At 42.1% G+C, this 19,459-nt stretch overlaps 1 protein-coding gene across 1 annotated transcript in view; it reads right to left on the reverse strand.

Moving 5' to 3' along the window:
* GRIN2A (glutamate ionotropic receptor NMDA type subunit 2A) overlaps positions 1–19,459 on the reverse strand; it is a 150,156-nt gene that overhangs the window by 19,388 nt on the left and 111,309 nt on the right. The window contains exon 9 of the mRNA XM_087417806.1: positions 12,711–12,898. Coding sequence (XP_087273932.1) covers positions 12,711–12,898 — 188 coding nt within the window. The remainder of the gene's footprint in view (positions 1–12,710; positions 12,899–19,459) is intronic.

Here is a 19,459-nt window from a genome sequence, read left to right on the forward strand (position 1 = left end):
GGCAAAACTGACCGTGATCATGGAGGGCAGAACGGTGGTTACCTTTGGGGGGGACATTGGCTGGAAGGGGCCATGCAGGAGCTTTCCGGGGTGTTGCTCACGTTCCAGATCTTGATCTGGGTGGCAGTTACACAGTTGTATAAAAATTAATTGGACGTTGAGATTTGTGCAATATAATGAATGTATGTTATAGTCTGTAGAAGGCAAAAAAAAAATGAGTGGCATAGAGAGGTGTAAGGTGTTCTTTCATTTTGAGGGTCAAGAGAGGAAATAATAAGGAAAGTGGGCGGAAGCAGACTTTCTAAACAGAAAAAAAACTTTTTTTAGAAATTTTACAAAGAAAAATGTCTTCAAGGATAAAGGGGCATGAGCTATGTTAATTCTTCCACATTGTTGGAATTATTTTAAAGGAACATGTTTTACTTTTATAATTTAAGCCAGAGGTCAGCAATATTTTTCTGTAAAGGGCTAATTAGAAAATATTTTCAGCTTTGTGAGCCATCTGGTCTCTGTCACAACTACTCAACTCTGCTCTTGCAGCACGAAAGCAGCCACAGACACACAAAGTGCCTGAATGGATGTGGCTGTGTTCCAATAAAACTTTATTTACAAAAACAGGAACGGGCCAATGAGGGCCACAGTTAGCAGAATCCTGATTTAAGCAATCAAAAAAAGAATCAAAATAACTTTTCAAGAAACTATATATACGAACAAGAAGAAATCTCAATTTAAGGAGATTCTCATTATTGTTATCATCTATAACACTTATTGGGTACCTGCTGTCTGATGGGTACTACACCAAGCTGTTCTCATACATTATACCATTTAACTTGACGAGGCTGGTTCCATTACAATCCCTAAATCAAAGAGGAGGAAGCCAGCCCTTAAAAAGTGTAAGTAACTTTCCCAAGGTCATAGAGCTGGTAAAGATCAGCTCTTATATTTGAACCCAAGCCTTTGTTCTTAACTACACGCCAAGCTGTTACATTCATGACTTTTTTTGTGTGAAATATTACAACCAAAGTTTTAATAAGTTACTAAGATATATAAAATGTTCATTAAAATTTATATGTAAAAATAGTTAAATGGTCAAAAAAGATGAAAAGACAACTCACTTTTTTTTTTCATTTTCACTAGTATTCAAAAGAATTCAAATGAAGGCAACCCTGAGACAGCACATTGCACCTTCTAAAATAGCAAAAAGAACCATATGCTCGATGCTGCTAGATTATTGTAAAATTGGTACATTGATTCATTATCAGAAGTACTTTTAAATGGGAACAATTTGGGATATTAATATGACATTATATATCAGGATTCCCAGAAATGTTTATAGCCATTAACCCTTGAAATTCTACATCTAAGAGTTTGTTATAAATAGACAATTCAAAAGAAAAAAGAAAGGCATGAAGACGTTCCTTCCATCATTATCTATACTGGCCAAAAAATGAAATGTTTAACATTAGGAAAATAATGTAGTGAAGTGTGGTTTAACAAGGATCATGACATTTTATGCAAAAATTAAAATAATTGTGAGGACCAGATTATGTAACAACATGAAAAAAATGTTTAAAATACAATGGTAACTGAAAATAGTAGAATATAAAAGTGTATATAAGCAATAATTATAATTATATAAAGAAATGTTTCTGCAAGTAAAAAGGACCAGAAGGTAATATCTAAATTAAAAACAATTACATTAAGGTAGTAGATTGGGGTGATTTTATATGCATATTATATAGCCTTTTCAAATAAAAGTGTTTAAAAAATGTAGATTGAGAGGGATTTGGGGCCGCTGTTTATCCATCCCGTAAATCCTGCATGAGTTCTGACATCAGTGTTTAACTTACCAGCAAGCCGTTCATTATGTCTTATTTCAGCTTTGATGGTTCTCTTGACAACTGACTTTCCCCGGTTTGAGCGATTCACTGCTCGTCAGGCACGAGTTTGACATCGCTGACCTTGTTCTAATCCTGGTGTCAGATTGACAATAAACACTGCCTCTCTGCATCTCAAGGGACCTATCGGGAAATTCACCTCGAACTTACGCAGATGAAAACTCTCGGAGCTTTAAACACAAAGGGAGAGTCAACAGCTCTCTGGGATATTTCTAGATTTTATCTGTTTCTTGAGTAAGTACTGTTCCATCATTATTCCAAATATGTCTCTGGTTAAAATTATGAGAGAGATAAACAAGTCTAATTTTTATGGTACCATCTGGTCACAGGCCAGGGAAGAAGCAGTTAAGCCCTTTATTGCTAATTTATATTTAGGACTGACACATTTCTTCCATTTGAAAACATTTTGTTTCCAAATGAGTAGCTTGCTCTGGACTTCATTTTTAGATCATAGGAGGGTCAAAGTGACTTAGTTGCTGGGACATCAAAATGGTCCTTAATCATCACCCCCTTTGGGTAATATCATCAAAGCTGCTACTTTGTGTATAAGTGAGGCTTCTGTGCACGTAAAAGTCATCCACATGGAGTGGAAGCCATCATGAAATCCACAGGAAAAAATTAGACTTAGTCAACCCATCATCAGTAGTGGTCTCTAGCCACACTTCCCTGGTGCTTTCAAATGAGACCACATCTATTTGAGTAAGGAATCAGGAGAGCCATTGGGCCAAATCTGGTTCCAGATTGAATTGAATCAACAGAAGCACTGGCTCGTTCTCTGCCCCAACGTGGGTCTTTCAGTCTTGTCTGCTTTATTTTTAACACTGTTGTCAGAGTCAATACATGAAAACGAAATCTTTGGAAGAAACATACACTTTCATGTCTATTTTGTTCCCTTCTGGATGAGGAAGTTGAACAACAAAGCCTCTTTGACTGCTTCTTCCATTCGATATTCCTTCTTGTGGTCACTGTGCAGGCTAATGCTTACAAGTTCACACCATTTATTCCTCAGGTTTTCACAATCTGCAAGGTCTCTAAATGTGGAAACCCAATCAGGAGCCCTGAGAGAAGAAGGAGGAATAAAACACAGGGCAAAGTTCCAATTTCATGGACCCCAAATGAGTGAGCTGATGGCCGCCGACATTTGTATCCAGTACTTGCCAATCAGAGAATAAGACGCTTCTAAATGCTAAATATTGTTATTCTAAACAGTGGTTCTCAAATCTTATTGTTTACTAGAATCACTCAGAGAGGATGTAAAAATGCCCCACAGGGTGAAAATTGGGCATCTGCATTTCCAGCAGGCTCCCCAAGTGAGTCTGATGGACACAGAAGTGTCAACAGCATCTTTATAAGTAAGGTAAATATTAAGGGCAATAGATCACAAGCCTTTAATCATTTTTATATCCCACCATCTGGAGCTTAGAAGTTGTTCAGTTATTCTTTGTTGGATGAATGTCTAGAGGGAGAATGAGTGAGCAAATGGGTGGATAAATTGGGGGGCTTCGTCAATGGCACCCGGTCTTTGCTGACTTGATTAGAAAGTTAGTGACTTATCGAGTAGCCCAGCTCAGCCCAAACTGTGATTTCTGCCTTTGAAGTCTCAATCTGATTAAAACACGTTTAGCAAGGAACAATAACTTTCTGAAATGCTGGGGATTAGGCAGCTCCTGGGAGCCCTGTGGGGAACAAGCAATTCCGGCAACCAAGAGGGGTCTTTGTGAACCTGGAGAGGCTGCTCTGCAAGCCTGTATTGGGGCCAAACATCCGACTCCTCTTAATTACATTCTGTCCTTGTTTCATTCCTTCTCATCTCTTGCTTCTGGGTCCTGAGTTTTCCCCAAACCGCCAGGGTTGAATGATCTCAAAAATTAGGCTGAGCCTGTTCCCATGGTGCCAAGGCCCGGGGCATGGACAAGTCTCCTTCACCGTGGAAAAATGAAAGAAAGTGCATGTCACTTTGTCTCCCACCTTCAACCTCTGTCGCCAAGTGATTTTGCCCAGTATCATCTGCAGGGGCCAATGCTGTGCAAGAGAAAGGAATACAGAATCTGGATTCTGACCTGTCTACATTTAAATCACAGCTTTGCCCCTTTCCAAATGAGAAAACCTGCCTTACAAGATGTCTGTGAGGGTTATAACAGACAAAGGAGAAGCAATATTGCATAATGGTGAGAGCAAAGGTCCTGGAGCTGGCTTGCCCATGTCCCCATCTCAGATCTGCCACTTACTAGCTTGGACACATTACTTAACCTATCTGTGACTCGGTTTCCTCATCTGTAAACAGGGATTCATAATCGTAACTCATGCCATTTAATCTCTGTGAGGACTGAATGAAATCAATACATATAAAGACTGAGATTATGTTGTGACCTATATTATCCCTCCATAGGTGTTACCTATTATTATAAATGTCCATAGAAATAACAATGATAATGGTAGCTGCTGAATGACTTCCATTTACAGAAATGGAAAACTGTCTCTTCCCCTCAAAGGGAGTTCTCAGATTCTTGGCACCTCCTCTCCTCCAAATCCCCTATCCTTACTTTGGTGTTTATCTCTTTAAATGGGCTGAGGCTGCTGGTTGCAATAGGGTGTTGCTGAGTCATCTGAGGACACAGGGACCTTTGTCACGAAGAACTGCTGGCAAGAGAAGCTAGCAGGAGACAGATTAGATGTCTCTGAGGCAGGAGTGAGTCAGTCGGTGGTCTGCGCCTTGCTCCACGACCGAGTGGAGATGGGGCAGTGGACTGCTCTCAGCCTTGGTCAGTGCAATGTGGCTGATTGCTCAGTGGAACAAATCCAGCCTGCTCTGTAGACGCCCAGCCTGGATGTTGCCTGACTGGTCCCCTAGGGCTCATCTCTCTCTGATCTCTCCTCTCCACTCCTTCCTTTCTTGGCCTCCTCATCTCTCCCTTCCCTCCCCCTCTTTTTCTTCCTCTTTCCTTCCTTTTTGGCTGTTCTCTTCTTCTTTATCCCTTTATCATTTTCCTCCTCCTCTCCCGTCCTTTCTTCCCTTCTATTTCTCCTCTCATACATCTCTGTCCCTCTTTTGCTCCCATCCTACTTGCCCTTCTTTCTTACTCCTCTCCTTTCAATCTTCTCCCTTCCCTTAGGAGACCCGGACAAGCTACAATTTTAGGTCTTCGCTGCCCTTCTTATCTTTCTCTAGACAGTCTAAGACCAGGAGTCATCACACTTTTTCTGTAAAGGGCCAGATAGGAAATATCTGGGGCTTTTCAGGTCGGATGGTTTCTGTTGCAATAACTCAACTCTGCCATTGTAGTGTGAAAGCAGCCACAGACAACACCTGAATGAATGGATGTGACTGTTTCAATAAAACTTTATTTTCAAAGATAGGCAGTAGTGGGATTTGGGCCATGGCCATAGTTTGCCAAACCCTAAGGAAAACACTCTCTTCTGTACTTCCTTGATCACAAATCACAAACTCAATAACAATTTATGATCCACTTCAGTTCTAAAAGCCAGGGAATATATAATCTTGTTGGTTATATGCATTCCAGAAAATTGTTAAAAAGAAAAAGTAAAACAGAGATATTTGACTACTATAGCACACAGATTAGACAATGGAGGAATTTGCTTCTGTCTTGTAGTGAATACGGGGTCAGAGGCTTTCAAAGGTTGTCATATTGGACAGTGATTTCCTCTTTGCATCTCTCTCTCTCTAGAGATACCTAATGTCCTTCCTAAAGAAAATATCCCCTTCATCAGAGAAGATATTTAATTGATGAAATAAGCCTTGCAAAAGTATGTCTGTAATGTTTTCAAATCCATTCATTTGTTTATTCATCCACTCAATGAGTTTTATTTGAGCACCTACTGTGTGCCAAGCTCAATAGTGAGTCCTGGTGGGGGGGTGCAACAAGAATGGACATAATAGTGTATCCCCTCAAGGGACTTACAGTGCAGTGCACTCCGGTGGGCCAGGGGACGTCGAGCAGTCAGCAATGAGTAGGCATCTCATATGTGCCAAGCCCTGGGCTAGTTTGTTTATGTTTGTTTTTTTTTTTTTACCCACATTTAATCCCTAAAGAACTCCAATTTAAAGATAAGAAAACTGGAACTCAGAGAAATTACTTTGTCCGAGGTTATACAGCTAAGAAATTGTAGAACCTTCCATCTTACCCCTTCACTTGTCTTGCTTTGCTAAATGCCAGAAGAATGCGTAAGCACGGAGCTAAAGGGGTTTATAATTTATAAGTGTATCTAGTTTAGAGCTGTGGTCTTTAAGGAAATCTTCATGAAGTGGTATATGGGCTACGGGATGGGTCAGATATCAAATCAGGAAACGGGTTTAGGAGAAGATGGAGAAAGGAGCCCCATTTTCAAAGGGAGTTGCACGGAAGAGTTCATGCTTGCCTGGTGGAATTTCAGACCCTGGAGAAAGGTGAATGGGGAAAATATATAGGAGTGAGGGGGTCTGCGGTGATTTCCTCAACCCACACTGCCATACCATTCCTAAGTCAGCCGTAATAAGATGGGCTGCAGAGGCCACTCAGGGATATGCCCATCCTGGGAGTGGAGGCGTGAGTGGTTATCTCCACCCAAGCTGTGGGGGTGTCCAGCTTTCCTGGGACCCTGATGTCAGCCCAAAGATATTAAGCCGGGAAGCTGACAAGGGCAGTGCTGAGGATATTAGCAGCCCATCCAGTGGCTCAGAGCAGTTTATGAGAATCCTAATTAGATCCACAAAGAACTTCTACAATCACACACTGCTTATTCTGGCTCGCAGCAAGGGGTCTCTTACCGTCAAGAGCCATCCTGCATGCTTCAGTGGAAGAGGGGTCAACAAATGAAGGAATCAGGAATGTCAACATTGACCCACTCAGAAGCAGGGAGTGGGCTTCTCCACTGACTCCTCTCCAGCACTCCCCCACTCCAAGATCTGTGAGCATTATTATCCTGGAGAGGTGCTTTCCAAAGCTCTAGAGTCTATTGCAGCAAGGCTCCTTATTAATACGAGAGTAGTCCTTCCAATTTGTTATCAATCTAGAGGAGTCTTTTAAATGATTGCTTTCAAAGTTGCAGTACAAAAGGAAGAAAGTGAACCCAATGTACCTATCCAACTGAAATGATATATATGTATCTTTCATACATTTCGTATGTGAGATATATCATATATGCTCAAATATGATTTAACTGGAGTCACTAACTAGTTTTAAAACTGGGAGAGTTCCAGCAAAATGGGTTAAGCTGGTCACCCTATTAATACAAGAGATACATGTGTCATATCCTTTAAATATTTCAGATATGAGATCTGTCATATATACTTAAATATAAGTGCAATAGAATATACCATATAGGGCCGGCCCCATGGCTTAGCGGTTAAGTGCGTGCGCTCCACTGCTGGCGGCCCGGGTTCGGATCCTGGGCGCGCACCGACGCACCACTTCTCCGGCCATGCTGAGGCCGCGACCCACGTACAGCAACTAGAAGGATGTGCAACTATGACATACAACTATCTACTGGGGCTTTGGGGAAAATAAAGGAGGATTGGCAATAGATGTGAGCTCAGAGCCGGTCTTCCACAGCAGAAAGAGGAGGATTAGCATGGATGTTACCTCATGGCTGATCTTCCTCACAAAAAAAAAAAAAAAAAAAAAAATTAAAGAATATACCGTATAAATAATTCATAAAAATATATGATAAATGCATATATCTAATTTTATTGTTCAATGAACTTTGACTAGATACCAGGGACAAGTAGTGTATTTTTGAGTTTAAAAATAAACCAACAACCATGAAAAGTGATCAAAGCACAAAGAAGAAGATTAAATGCTTCTCAATGCTGAAGTGTATTATTTATAGCTAAGGTGATCTGGCCGCCAGTGACCAAGATTTCTCCCACAAGCCTGGTTTAATGGAAAGATGATCAGAACTGGAGTCAGATGAACTTGGTTCAATTTTTACCTCTATAAAAATCTATACAGCGTGTCGTCCACAGATCACCAGCATCAGCGTCACCCGGGAGCTTGTTAGAAATGCAGAATCTCAGGCTCCCCCTCCCCAGACCTACTGAAACAGAATCCGCGTTTTTTAAGAAGATCCCCCCCGTGATTTCTGTTCTCATTAAAGTCTGAGAAGCTCACTTAAGCCAGTTGAGCCTCATTTTCCTGCTCTGCAAAATGGAGATGATAAGATCTACTGCAGAATACTGTACGAAGAGTTACTAAGGTCATTTGTGATGTACTTAGCACGGTACTGGACCATTGGGTCCAGGCTCAAAAACAACTGTTTCCTTCCTTTTTCTCAGTATCACTTGCTTCTGAATAATACTGTGATATAATCTTGTTCTGCTCAATATTATTTTGCCGCCCTCTATACATCAAAAGCGCTTTAACCTCTATGATCTTCCTCCTGTCTCTTCAAATCCCAGAATCACGTAAAAACAAATTACAAAATCCATGAGATTGATGGGACCTGAGAGACCTGCTGTTCAACCTCCCCTTTGAAGTGAGAAATACCATTTTTTTAGGTCCCAGACTTACTCATTCTTTATGTTCTCACTCAAGTGTCACCTTTTAGGTGCCAGGCAGATACCAGGTACTTAATAGATATTTTCTGGCTGTTGGATGAGTTAATGAAGGGGCTCTATGAACTCTGGCCCGTTCTATTCTTTGTCTAAATCTTACTACACTTGTTTTCTTTATGACTTATCCTGTCCTTTCATTCTTCCATTAAAAAAACTAGTATATCTCATATTTCTCCTTGACCATCTCTCACCTATCCAAGATACCTAAGAATATATATACACATATATATATGTATGTATTAATTCATACATATATGAATTATTATAAATATGTTCATATTTTGAGATCAGATATTTTAACTTTATACATTGCCAACCAACTAGACTATAAGATCCATGAAGGAAAGAAGAAAAAGACCATGACATTCCCTTCTTGGAACATCAGTGCCTAGGAAGGTATGTTTCTCAGTAAATATTGGATATTGATGATCAATGCTGAAAAGTACCTAGGACTGTTGTCACTAAACTACTGAGATTCCTATGGTGCACTCCACTATTTCAGAAAGGACACAACTAGTAGACAAGAAAAGGAAAGTAGGGTCTCATTGGGATCCTGTGTATCTCTTGAGGTAGATCAATAGCTTTTTTCCTAGGGAAATGCCCGGCAGGCTTCACATAAGAGGTTCCCCCCAAATCAAACACTCCACTCAAAGATTATATTTATACAGCTCATTAGGAAAATTTTTTATACTTTTGACACTCATTAGACTTGTAATCGTCCACCAAAGCTACTCTGTAACAAGAAATAAACACTCCATTCTAGAGGATGAGTAATAATTAGGTACTGCTCAGCACTGTGCTCTTTACAGGTCTAATTTTAGAGCATAATTAATCCTGCTGAAGCTGCATAAGATAAGTGAAATATTTATGCAGCTGTGTTAATTCATGTATTTACTCCTTGAGAGACATTCAGAATTGGGCATGGCTTTCGGGAAGATTATCTTAAGATGCCCCCTGGAGCTACGTCATTTTCTCTCCGATGGCTTTGCCTCCAGATGATCTCCAAAGATGAAGTTGAGAAGACACGTTTCCCAACCCATCAGTTTGACCAGGAAAGCAATGAGCCAGGACAGAAAATATCTATAAGAAGCTAGATGCTCTGCTAGCACAAGGAACACACCTCTTGCCTATGCGGATGCCTTTACTTTTTATTTTTTATTTGCCACAAAGAGGACATTTTCTGTTAGCACCACAAAGGTTGTTTCCATGATACTAACTTGACCATATTATTGCCAACACAATGCTAAATAAGCTGTGTTGAATACCGGAGTTGTGGATGGACAACAATGATGATGAGGAGGAGGACGGTGATGATGGTGGTGGTGGTGGTGGTGATTATGATGGTAATGATAATTATGATGGTGATGATGATGATGGTGATGATAACGATGATGGTGATGATAACGATGATGGTGATGATAATGATAATGATGATGGTGATGATGAAGATGGTAACAGCTAGCATTTATTGAACTATTTCTATTTCCAGGTTTTGCATTTAGCTAAGCTCTTTACATGTACCTTCTCATTTGATCCTCACACCAACTTATCAAGTAAATATTTCTGCATTCATTCACAGATGAGTAAACTGAGGCTAAGCAAGATTACCCTTTTCACGGAAGTATTTGTAAATAGGACAATAGATTTAGTTTAGATATACACTAAATTACTCCTTCCTAAAGGATATATAAATCTCAAGTGTCTAATTAGCCAAGTTTGATAGACATCTTAGGGAATTAAAAGAAATGAGAGTCTTACATAATTGACACCCTTCCAGAATAAGGCCCTTTAAGCAGAAGCTTTGCCACTTACTAGCTAGGGGACTCACAAGCCCTATGAGCTTCAGTTTCCTCCTCTGTAAAATGGGTATAAGCAATATTTAACTTCAGAAGGTTGTTATGAATACTAAATTAAAGAACACATGTAATGCATCCAGTATGGTGATTGGCATATCCTATTCCTAAATATGTTGCTGTTTCATAATAGATGTTGCAAGAGTGACAGCAATGGTAGGTAGGAGTAGAATTAGAACTCTCTTATTTGACAGCTACCCATCATATTTAGAAGTTTCCTGTCAAGTTAAATACATCCCAACAACAGCCATTCATCCATGCATGTATTTATTCACTCAGTTCTTCATTGACCAGTCATCTGTTATGTTTAGCATTTTGTGGTTTTACTGCTGGAAATGAGACTCTCGTTTGCTGAGTAGTTCACCCCAGGTCTTGGTGATTAGGCAACCACTATGGCAGATGGAACAATTAGCCCCACTTCTCCACCCCTCTCTGTCTCCACACCTCCTGTCATATAACTCAAGACTCCTCCCATAAAAGGTAGAGTATGCCTTTGATCACTTCACTTCAGGCTTGGCCATCTGACTTGCTTTGGACAAAAGGGTTTTAGCAGACGTGAATGTGACAAAGCAGAAACTTGAAATGTGCAAGAGCAGTTAGGTGTTTTCCTCTGTGCCTCTGACATAGCTGAGAAAAGAGCTCCTCCCAGGTGGCTTCTGCCCCTTCAGTCTCAGACCTTGAGTAAATAGAGGCAGAGCAGAGACCACGCAGTTGACCCATGGGCTTGTCGGAGGGAATAGAGCCACCATAGCCACCTCAGCCTGAAGTAGAGCTTCTCCTCTCAACCTGCACTCCCATAAGCAAAATAAACATTTATTGTTGTAGGCCTCTAAGATTTCACAGCAATAGCTGACCAACGCAGCCACAAATCACTATTACATAGCAGAGAACACGGCTCATGATCTGAGGAAGGTACAAATGCCCTACAGGGAATTCAAAGAATCAGATGTTCTTATTTAGGAGTTAAATATAAAACACATTTAGATTTCTTGATGGCACTATGAGAATCTAGGGTTTAATTATGGGAGTGGAGAGAAGAGAAAGTGCCAGGAATTATGTCCTTTGTTCAAATTCACAGCAACCCTATGCACTAGCCTCTGCCCATGTATTTGGCCATAGTGGTGGCCAGATTTTCCTCTTCCAGCTCTAGACAGTCATAGCATATTCTGTAACCATCTCTGAATACAGCCTCCACCTGTTCCTGAATGCAGCTTCCGCCCGATGCCCTGAGCTTTTGTATCCCACTCATGCTCACTTGAGTTTTCAGGGTTAACCTGTCATCTCTGCTGGCTTTGCTTTTCCTATCTCAGTGTTGGCAATTCAAAGCGAAACCAACACGCCATTTGGGCCGTGACGGGATTCCAAAAACTATGTCACGAAACAACGGGCCATGGTAAGATCACCAGCTGTGAAGTGGAGAAGGATAATCAGAAGGAAATGCTGCTGGAGACAGAGTCAGTCCAATTAGCTGTACAGTTCCATAAACGCCACAATCCCATTAGACTGTAAGCCCCGTGAGGGGGGAAACCATATTTTTTTGCATGATAGGCGGTCAAGAGGTAGACTGTAGTGGAAATCCATGGATTTCTGCTCACTGTTCCTTTTCTAGAGCTTGCCTCTCCTTCATTACTCCATAGGATAATAAGAGGAGCTGCTGTGTTAATACAACATAACTCCACCCCTTAGTCACTCCTGATGGGTCCAGGAAAGAGTCTTTGACCCAAAATACATCAGGAATCCTTCCTCTGGAATTCGAAATTTAGAATTTAGAGAATAGAGATTGGGACTCACTGTAGCCTAGTTATGTAATGTCACTGATCTAATGCACAGTTTTTTAACCCCAGCACTACTAACATTTGGAGTCGGGTAATTCTGTGTTTTGAGATGTGGGGGGCTGTCCTGGGCATTGTAAGATAGTTGTCCGGCATCTCTCATCACTGGCTTCTATCTACTAGATGCCAGTAGCAAATAGCCTCCCAGTCATGACAATGAAAAAAAATGTCTCCAGATATAGCCAAATATCCCTGGCAGGGTGGGGAGGTGGGGGCAAAATTGCCCCCCATTGAGAACCACTGTTCCGGAGACAGGACCTATGAATTCCTGTTGTTGAGGCCCCAGGACTGCCCTGGCTCTTGTTTTTTCTCTAAACCTATTTGTGAAACTCTTTCCTAAATTCACTGAGATAGACACTTCTGCATCCTTAAAATAAATTCCTTTTTAAAATTTAGTTGTCTAAAATTGGTTTCCATTATAAGCAACCTACAGAACCACAGTATCATGTGCTAGGCACTCAATAAATATTCTTAGCGTGCAAACTCATCATGTAAAGATCCACTGGAAAGCCAAGTAGAAAACAGAGAGATCAAGGGTCTCAAGTCCCCCAAAGTAGGGGGTCACTCAAGGTCTTACCATCACCCACAAACTGGAGCAGGGCCAGGTCAATCTGCCTCTTCCAAGGGGAGCCCTTCTGGAGGGCAATGCCATAACCAGTGGTGGCAAAGATGTACCCACTCCCGATGGTCACCAGCTTGCAGCCTTCATCCCTCCCCGCCTTGTAATTCAAGACCGCCGCGTCGTAGATGAACGCGTCCAGTTTCCTGCAATGACAAGAAACCAGGGGGTTACGAGGATGCGGGGTACCATCTCAGGGCCCAGCTCCTCAGGCCTGATCCAGCAGCACACACTTTCCTCCACACTGGAGATGATGACTCAGGGCCACTCCATCCCTTTATCATAAAAGGATCTATTTTTAATGAGGAGCTAAAAGCCAGAACCTTTTTTCTCCCAGTTACAAGAGACAGCTAAATAAAGACATGAAGAATCCTTATGCCCAAGTGAGTAAACAGTTGAGCTTGTTGGTTCGCGAAGTGTTTGCCCTGAGCACTCCCAACAGTGGAGAACAGCGGCCTACTTAGAAAGCTTTGCATCAGAACAAAACAAACCATTAAGGGATAGGAGAGTTTGGTGTGGTGTGTGGAAGGGGAGAGGACTAAATAGGAATGATGTCTTTTCCTTCCCAAAGAAACATGTTGATTATTCATTTATATCACAAAAATTATAAGTAATAATTTTTGGAAACCCAAATAATGTATAAAATATTAAAAATACAGTTAAAATTTAAAGTGTCCATAATTCTGTAACTCAGAGGCAAAGTCTGTTAATATATCAGTGAACAGTCTTCCAAACTTTTTCTGCATATGCACACACACACACATACACATATACACACACAAACACACATCTTTTAAAATAGGGATTGGCAAACTTTTTCTGTAAATTCAAGATAATAAATAGTTTAGGCTTTGTGGGCCATGCAGTCTCTATTGCAACCACTCAACTCTGCTGTTGTATCATGTTATAAGCTGAATTGTGATCCCCCTCAAATTCCTGTGTTGAAGTCCTACCCCCCCAGGAACTCAAAATATGATCTTATTTGGAGATAGGGTCATTGAAGATGTAATTAGTTAAGATGAGATCATACTGGAGTAAGATGGGCCCCTAATCCAACATGACTGGTGTCCTCATAAAAAAGGGGAAATTTGGCCACAGACACACACACAGGGAGAATGCCATGTGAAGGTTGGAGTTACGCTGTCACAAGCCTGGGATCTACCAAAAGCAAGGAGAAAGGCCCAGAACAGATCGTTCCCTAGAGCCTTCCGAGTGAGCGTGGCCCTGGTGACACCTTGATCTTGGACTTCAGCCTCCAGAACATGAGATAAAGGATCCCTGTTGTTTAAGCCTCTCAGTTTGTATAACTTTGTTACGGCAGCCTTGGGCAACTAATACACAGCATGAAAGCAGCCACAGGTAATATATAAATGAACAAACTCAGCTCTGTTCCAATAAAAGGTTATTTATGAAAACAGACTGGCCCAGAAGCTATAGTTTGCCAACTCTTGTTTTAACCCCCAAAATATGATTGTTCCATACAAACCTTTTCACAAATTACCTTCTTTTCTCATTTCACACCACACATAGATGTGTTTCCATGTCAATAAACATGGCACTTTTTTCCTTTGTTGATATATTTATTTTTATTAAGGTATAACTTACACGCAATAAAGTGCTGGATAAATTTTTACATACATATACATCCTTGAAATCACCACGTAGATCAAGGTATAGAATATTATCCTCATCTCAGAAGTCCTTATGCTCCTCCAGTCAGCACCCTCCAGCAGGCAGGCATCACGGAACCCCTCAATGGCATAGCTGTGCCTGATTCACTACCCAGATCCCTATCAGGGGACATGTATATTGCTTCCGATTTTTAAAGCCACTTAACAAGGCGGAAATGATCACCCTTGAACAAGGGGATGGATGTCTCAACTCGAAAGCAGGCAGGAAAACGAAATAAGAGGTTACTCAACTTCCTGACACCACCTCAACTTTATTGCCTTAGCATCCTTAACAAGAAAACATAAAACAGTGAAGCAAAGAAAAATAAAAGTGGCAGGGAGAGGATGTAAAATGCGGCATCCTTTCAGAGACAGCTGCTGAAGGGCTCTCTATGGGAACAAAACTATTTGGAAGGTTTACGGCTGTGTTCTTCATTTTAATTTTTTGTTTCTGTAATGGTTAGAGGTGGAGGGAGGCTACCGGGCTTGTTATACCAACAGAAAGACCCTGAAGCTTTTATCCCAAGGCTGTAGCTTTGGAGACTTGGTTTTGTACTCTGAGAGTAATAAAAGGGGATCAGATCATCCAAGCGCAAAAGGAAGAAAACTGGGCATTGTGAGTGGTGATGGTGAACCGGAGCTGCCAAACCAAGAGGAAACAGTTTTTCTAAACACGCAGCAACACTGAGATCCGTGGAAATATGGGACGGAGAATTTTAAAAGGTCCGTTTGTGCATGAAGGCAGTAGGGCGTGTGACAGGAGTGGGGGAGGAGCAGGTAGAAGGGATATGCGTCCTAGTCTGGATTTGGAGGCTGGCGTGACCTCGGGAAAGTCCTTTCCTTCTTTTGGATTGTTGGTTCCTCATCTGTGAGATGAGGTAGTGATTGTGATTCTGCTGAGATACTCGTCCAGCTGTGGCATTCTATGATTATGCAAGATGATAGTCACTTCTGTCACTACCTATAAAGAAATTGAGACTCTAGATAACATGGGTGCCCTGAGGACTTCAGGCCATGGATGGCATTTGTCCTTGATGAAGCTGGGGTGCTTGCAACTTCAGTAATTCACATATCAAAGTTGCCATGGAGATGTTGAGAACCTGGGTTTTATTAAGACTTTCAAAGCCTCACCCAACTCGCTTCTTTCAATTGCTCAAAAACAAACATAAATACACACATATGTGAGCACGGGGCATTCAAATGTTAAGGCCATCTCTTGGTATTCATGGGGTGAAACCTTCCCCATCCTGTTAACCCAGCACACGCTGATGCATTGCTGGGATGGAAATCTAAAACTGTACCTGGCAATCATACGAGAGTTGTCCAACAGCAGTTTAAATCAGTATTTTATAGACAGGCACAGATTTCTGCAAATCATTACCATATTTCATGACAAATCTTCTTCAGCTGAGCAACAAACAGCCAGATGAGCAGAAAGAAAACAAGAAATTTTCTTGGGGAACAAAGTTTGCAAAAACAGGATGCTGTCAAGTCAAGAGAGGACAATTGCAAAAGACACGGTTGGTTCTGAGCAAAGCAGTTACCATGGGTGTGCCTGGGGTGGGCTGGCGGCTGTGCTCTTAGAAGGGTCTGGCCACGGAGGGCCACAGATGGGTCTGCCCTCCATGGTCTGACTCTCTGTGGTCTCGGGGCCACGTGAGAACCAAACCGAGGACAGCACAGGAAGGAAACTGTGGGACCACGTGATCTTGGTTTCTCTCCCTCATCTGTGATTCTGGAGCTGGGGTCTAAATGCAATGGCCTGCTTGTTTAAAAACATCCCGGGGCTTACACAGACCCTCTGACGGAGATGATCATTGTTTGCACAGTGCTTTACAAAAGAGTGCACAGCATTTACATATATCGTCCCATCAGGGCCTCGCAACTGCCCAGTAGGGAGATATGTTATTATTTTCCTATGTTATCTATGAGCAGACGAGGTTCCATGAGGCTAAGGCAGCCTGAAGCTCATCAGTGATATTTCCAAACTCTGTACTACAAAACTCTCCATGACAGCACTGTCTCGCGGAATTTTCTGCAATGCAGGAAATGCTCTATATCTGTGCTGTGTAATATGGCTATCGAGCACCTGAAATGTGGTTAATGCAACTGAGGAACTGAGTTTTTAATTTTATTTCATCACTTTAGTTTTATTTATTTTTATTTTACCCTTAATTTAGATTCTGATGTACATGGTGGCTACTGAAGTGGACAGCACAGCTCTCGGCATTCCGTGGTGGCAGGGGAAGGCTGAGGGAGCAGGGCTGTGGGTTCCCCTCCTTGCTCTGACTCAAGAAGGTCTACTTTTGATCTCTTTTCAATTGAAAGAAAAATGTTCCCATTGTTAAAAAGATAAAATTAAACATCACTGACGTCCTCAATAAGGGGCTTTGTGGTCAAACACTTCGAGCAAGGAGCCTGTATGTCTGAGCCTCAGTCTTCCCTCTGCAAAGTGGAGCCGACAATATCTGCCCTTGAGGGTTGTTGGGAATAAAGTGATGCTATATACGTAAAATGTGTGCACCGTGCCTGGCACATGGCAGATGCTCAAGACACATAGATGCATTCAATTGAATTCAGATTTTAGGGCAAAGGGGCTTGCAAATTGTATGCATTCTATGTGACAAACCCAGTCCTGATACTTTATATGCATTATCTTGTTTCATTTACTCGTTCTAATTGTGCAAGGATGGATGTACCACTGCCAACTCCATTGTCAGATGAGGAAACTGAGGCATGGAGAGGTAAAATGACTCGACATCGCCCCCCAGCAGATAGGTGTCAGGCAGCATTTGGACTTAGGTAGTCTGCTGCCAAAGGTCACAGACACAACTACTATGAGCACATGATCCATAAGATAAACGGAATCATCTCTGTGGAAAAAAATGGAAGCAGCTCTATCTATTACTTATGAAATTCAGACTGCAGGCACAGATAAAAATCAAGCCCAGTGTTATAAAAAAGGAGGCAAGGAAGACGCCAGAGCAGCCAGAGTTTTAAAAGATTTGGTAGGTTGTTTGTCTTCATCTGTCTCTTTCCCAGTAGATGCACAGCCATGTAAGGTCTGGAGTCACCTGCACAGACAATGTCTCTTGTCTTCAGCACACCCTACTCCATTCCTTCAGGAGACACTTAGAGGTAGATGGCCACAGCTTTTTGTTGAGGGTAGAAGGTAAGAAAGAGAAAAAGGCCCCCGAAATGGAAGCCCAATTTAGACCAAAAACAGTTGGGGGTTGGAGCTGCGATTGCGGGAGACAGTGATATATTAGCCAGCAGGTGGTAATCGGCAGCACTGGGCTTGGAACAACACCGAGATTAAAGGCTGTCACTGGAGGAGAGTCCCTCAGAACTCAGAGCAGTCGGCTGGAAGCTTGAGGGCTCACAGGTAATGAACCCAGTTATGCTTCTCTGCTCAGTGCTTTCAAGAGGAAATCATCTTTGTCCCAGCTCCTGCCGTGGTCACGTGGCTGTCATTGGCTACGTGCTTCTCCCACTGGGCGGAGGAGGCTTAAAGGACAGGGTCTGAGAATCGTGATGGGGACAGAGCCCCTACCCTGCCCACCTCTCTGCCTCCACTCCCTACAGAAGGGTCATCTCTTCTCCAAACACTTGTGACAAATGAAACGACCCCTCGGCTCTCCACCATGAGGGCTGGAACAGAACTGGAGCCTGGAGTGAATGCTGAGCTGTGCTATGCTGGCTGCAGGACCTGTGCACCCCCCACCAGCCATCAGAGAGGCTGTGTGGGTGCTGTCACCCTCTCCCTGTCGCTGGCAGTCCTCAAGGAAAGCAAATGATTAAAAATGACAGTAATTCAGAACGAGAGGGGGAAATAAGACCTCCTCTCCGCAAATTTGCAGAGAAGCAAAGTAAAGAGGAATGTCACACGTGTACCATGCTAATTTAACCTAACAGTTTCCTGCCGGATTTTTTGACAGCTTTGAAGAGCTGCTACAGCTTTCTCAAGTGTGGATCTGACCCTGTTACTTCAGTCGGTCTCTCTTGTACCTGCACAGTGGCCTGAAAGTTCACTTTTAGCCCCAAGACTGTTGGTCAACAAATCTGATTCCCCTACCCAAGAGAAGATCATGGCCTGGGTCAAGGCATGGCCTTTTTGGGGATGGGTAATTGTATTGTCAAGCAGCTTGACATTTCCTAATCAAAAGTTTCCGCTTTTAGCTCATCATCTCCTTATGCATGTTTTCAGATGTTCTCTGGGGGTCTCAGCACATTTAAAGGCTAATTATATAGTTAAAGTTAATTATTCATTCATTAACATTCAAGAAGCCCTTAACAAGCCATTGACTTGCACTGATGAATTAATGAAACCAGTGTGTGTGTGTGCGTGTGTGTGTGTGTGTGTGTGTGTATGTTGTGGAGATCTAGTCTGAAGTGTTGCTGAAAATTAAACATCTCTTTGATGATAACTGAATGTACTTTTTTTAGGTCACATCAAAGCCTTCCTTGGAAGAGAAACACATCAGCCAGCAATTTAGGCCAGTCAGCGTGTTGGGGCAACGGCAGAACAGTGGACGGGATTCAGGTCCACCTCTGCCAGCTCTGTGGTGAGGCCCCGTTGTGAGACGTCTCTGAGCTTTCGTTTTCTTACTTGTAAGATGGGGTAAATAATACCCCTCTCACAAGATGGCTGTTGGATGGATGAAAACAGAAGGGAAGGTGTTTTGTAAATTGCGAATCCTGGTGCAAATTCAGGAGGTTGTGGCAGTGAAGACGTTGTCAGGGAGCAGAGTTGGCCACTTGAAAAGGTATCTCTTTGGCTTGATTATTTTTAAGAACAAAAGACTCAGGAAGAAATGTTGACCTTCCCCCTAACTGCCCAAAAGAATTTAAGATGGACGGCCTGTTCCAGGAAGGAGCTATCGCCATAGATAACTATAGTCTAATATAAACCAGGTGTGGTAGACAGGGAGGAACCTAGCAAGGCCTTGTGGATCAAAGTCTTCTCCAAGTTCCATTGTCATTACAAGGCATGGCAAGCCTTTGTTTACCAAACATTTGCTTTTCCCTCTCCATGTG

The sequence above is a fragment of the Ceratotherium simum genome, chromosome 26 (assembly GCF_057802395.1).
Source record: "Ceratotherium simum simum isolate JZ-2026a chromosome 26, ASM5780239v1, whole genome shotgun sequence".
NCBI classification, from domain to species: domain Eukaryota; kingdom Metazoa; phylum Chordata; class Mammalia; order Perissodactyla; family Rhinocerotidae; genus Ceratotherium; species Ceratotherium simum.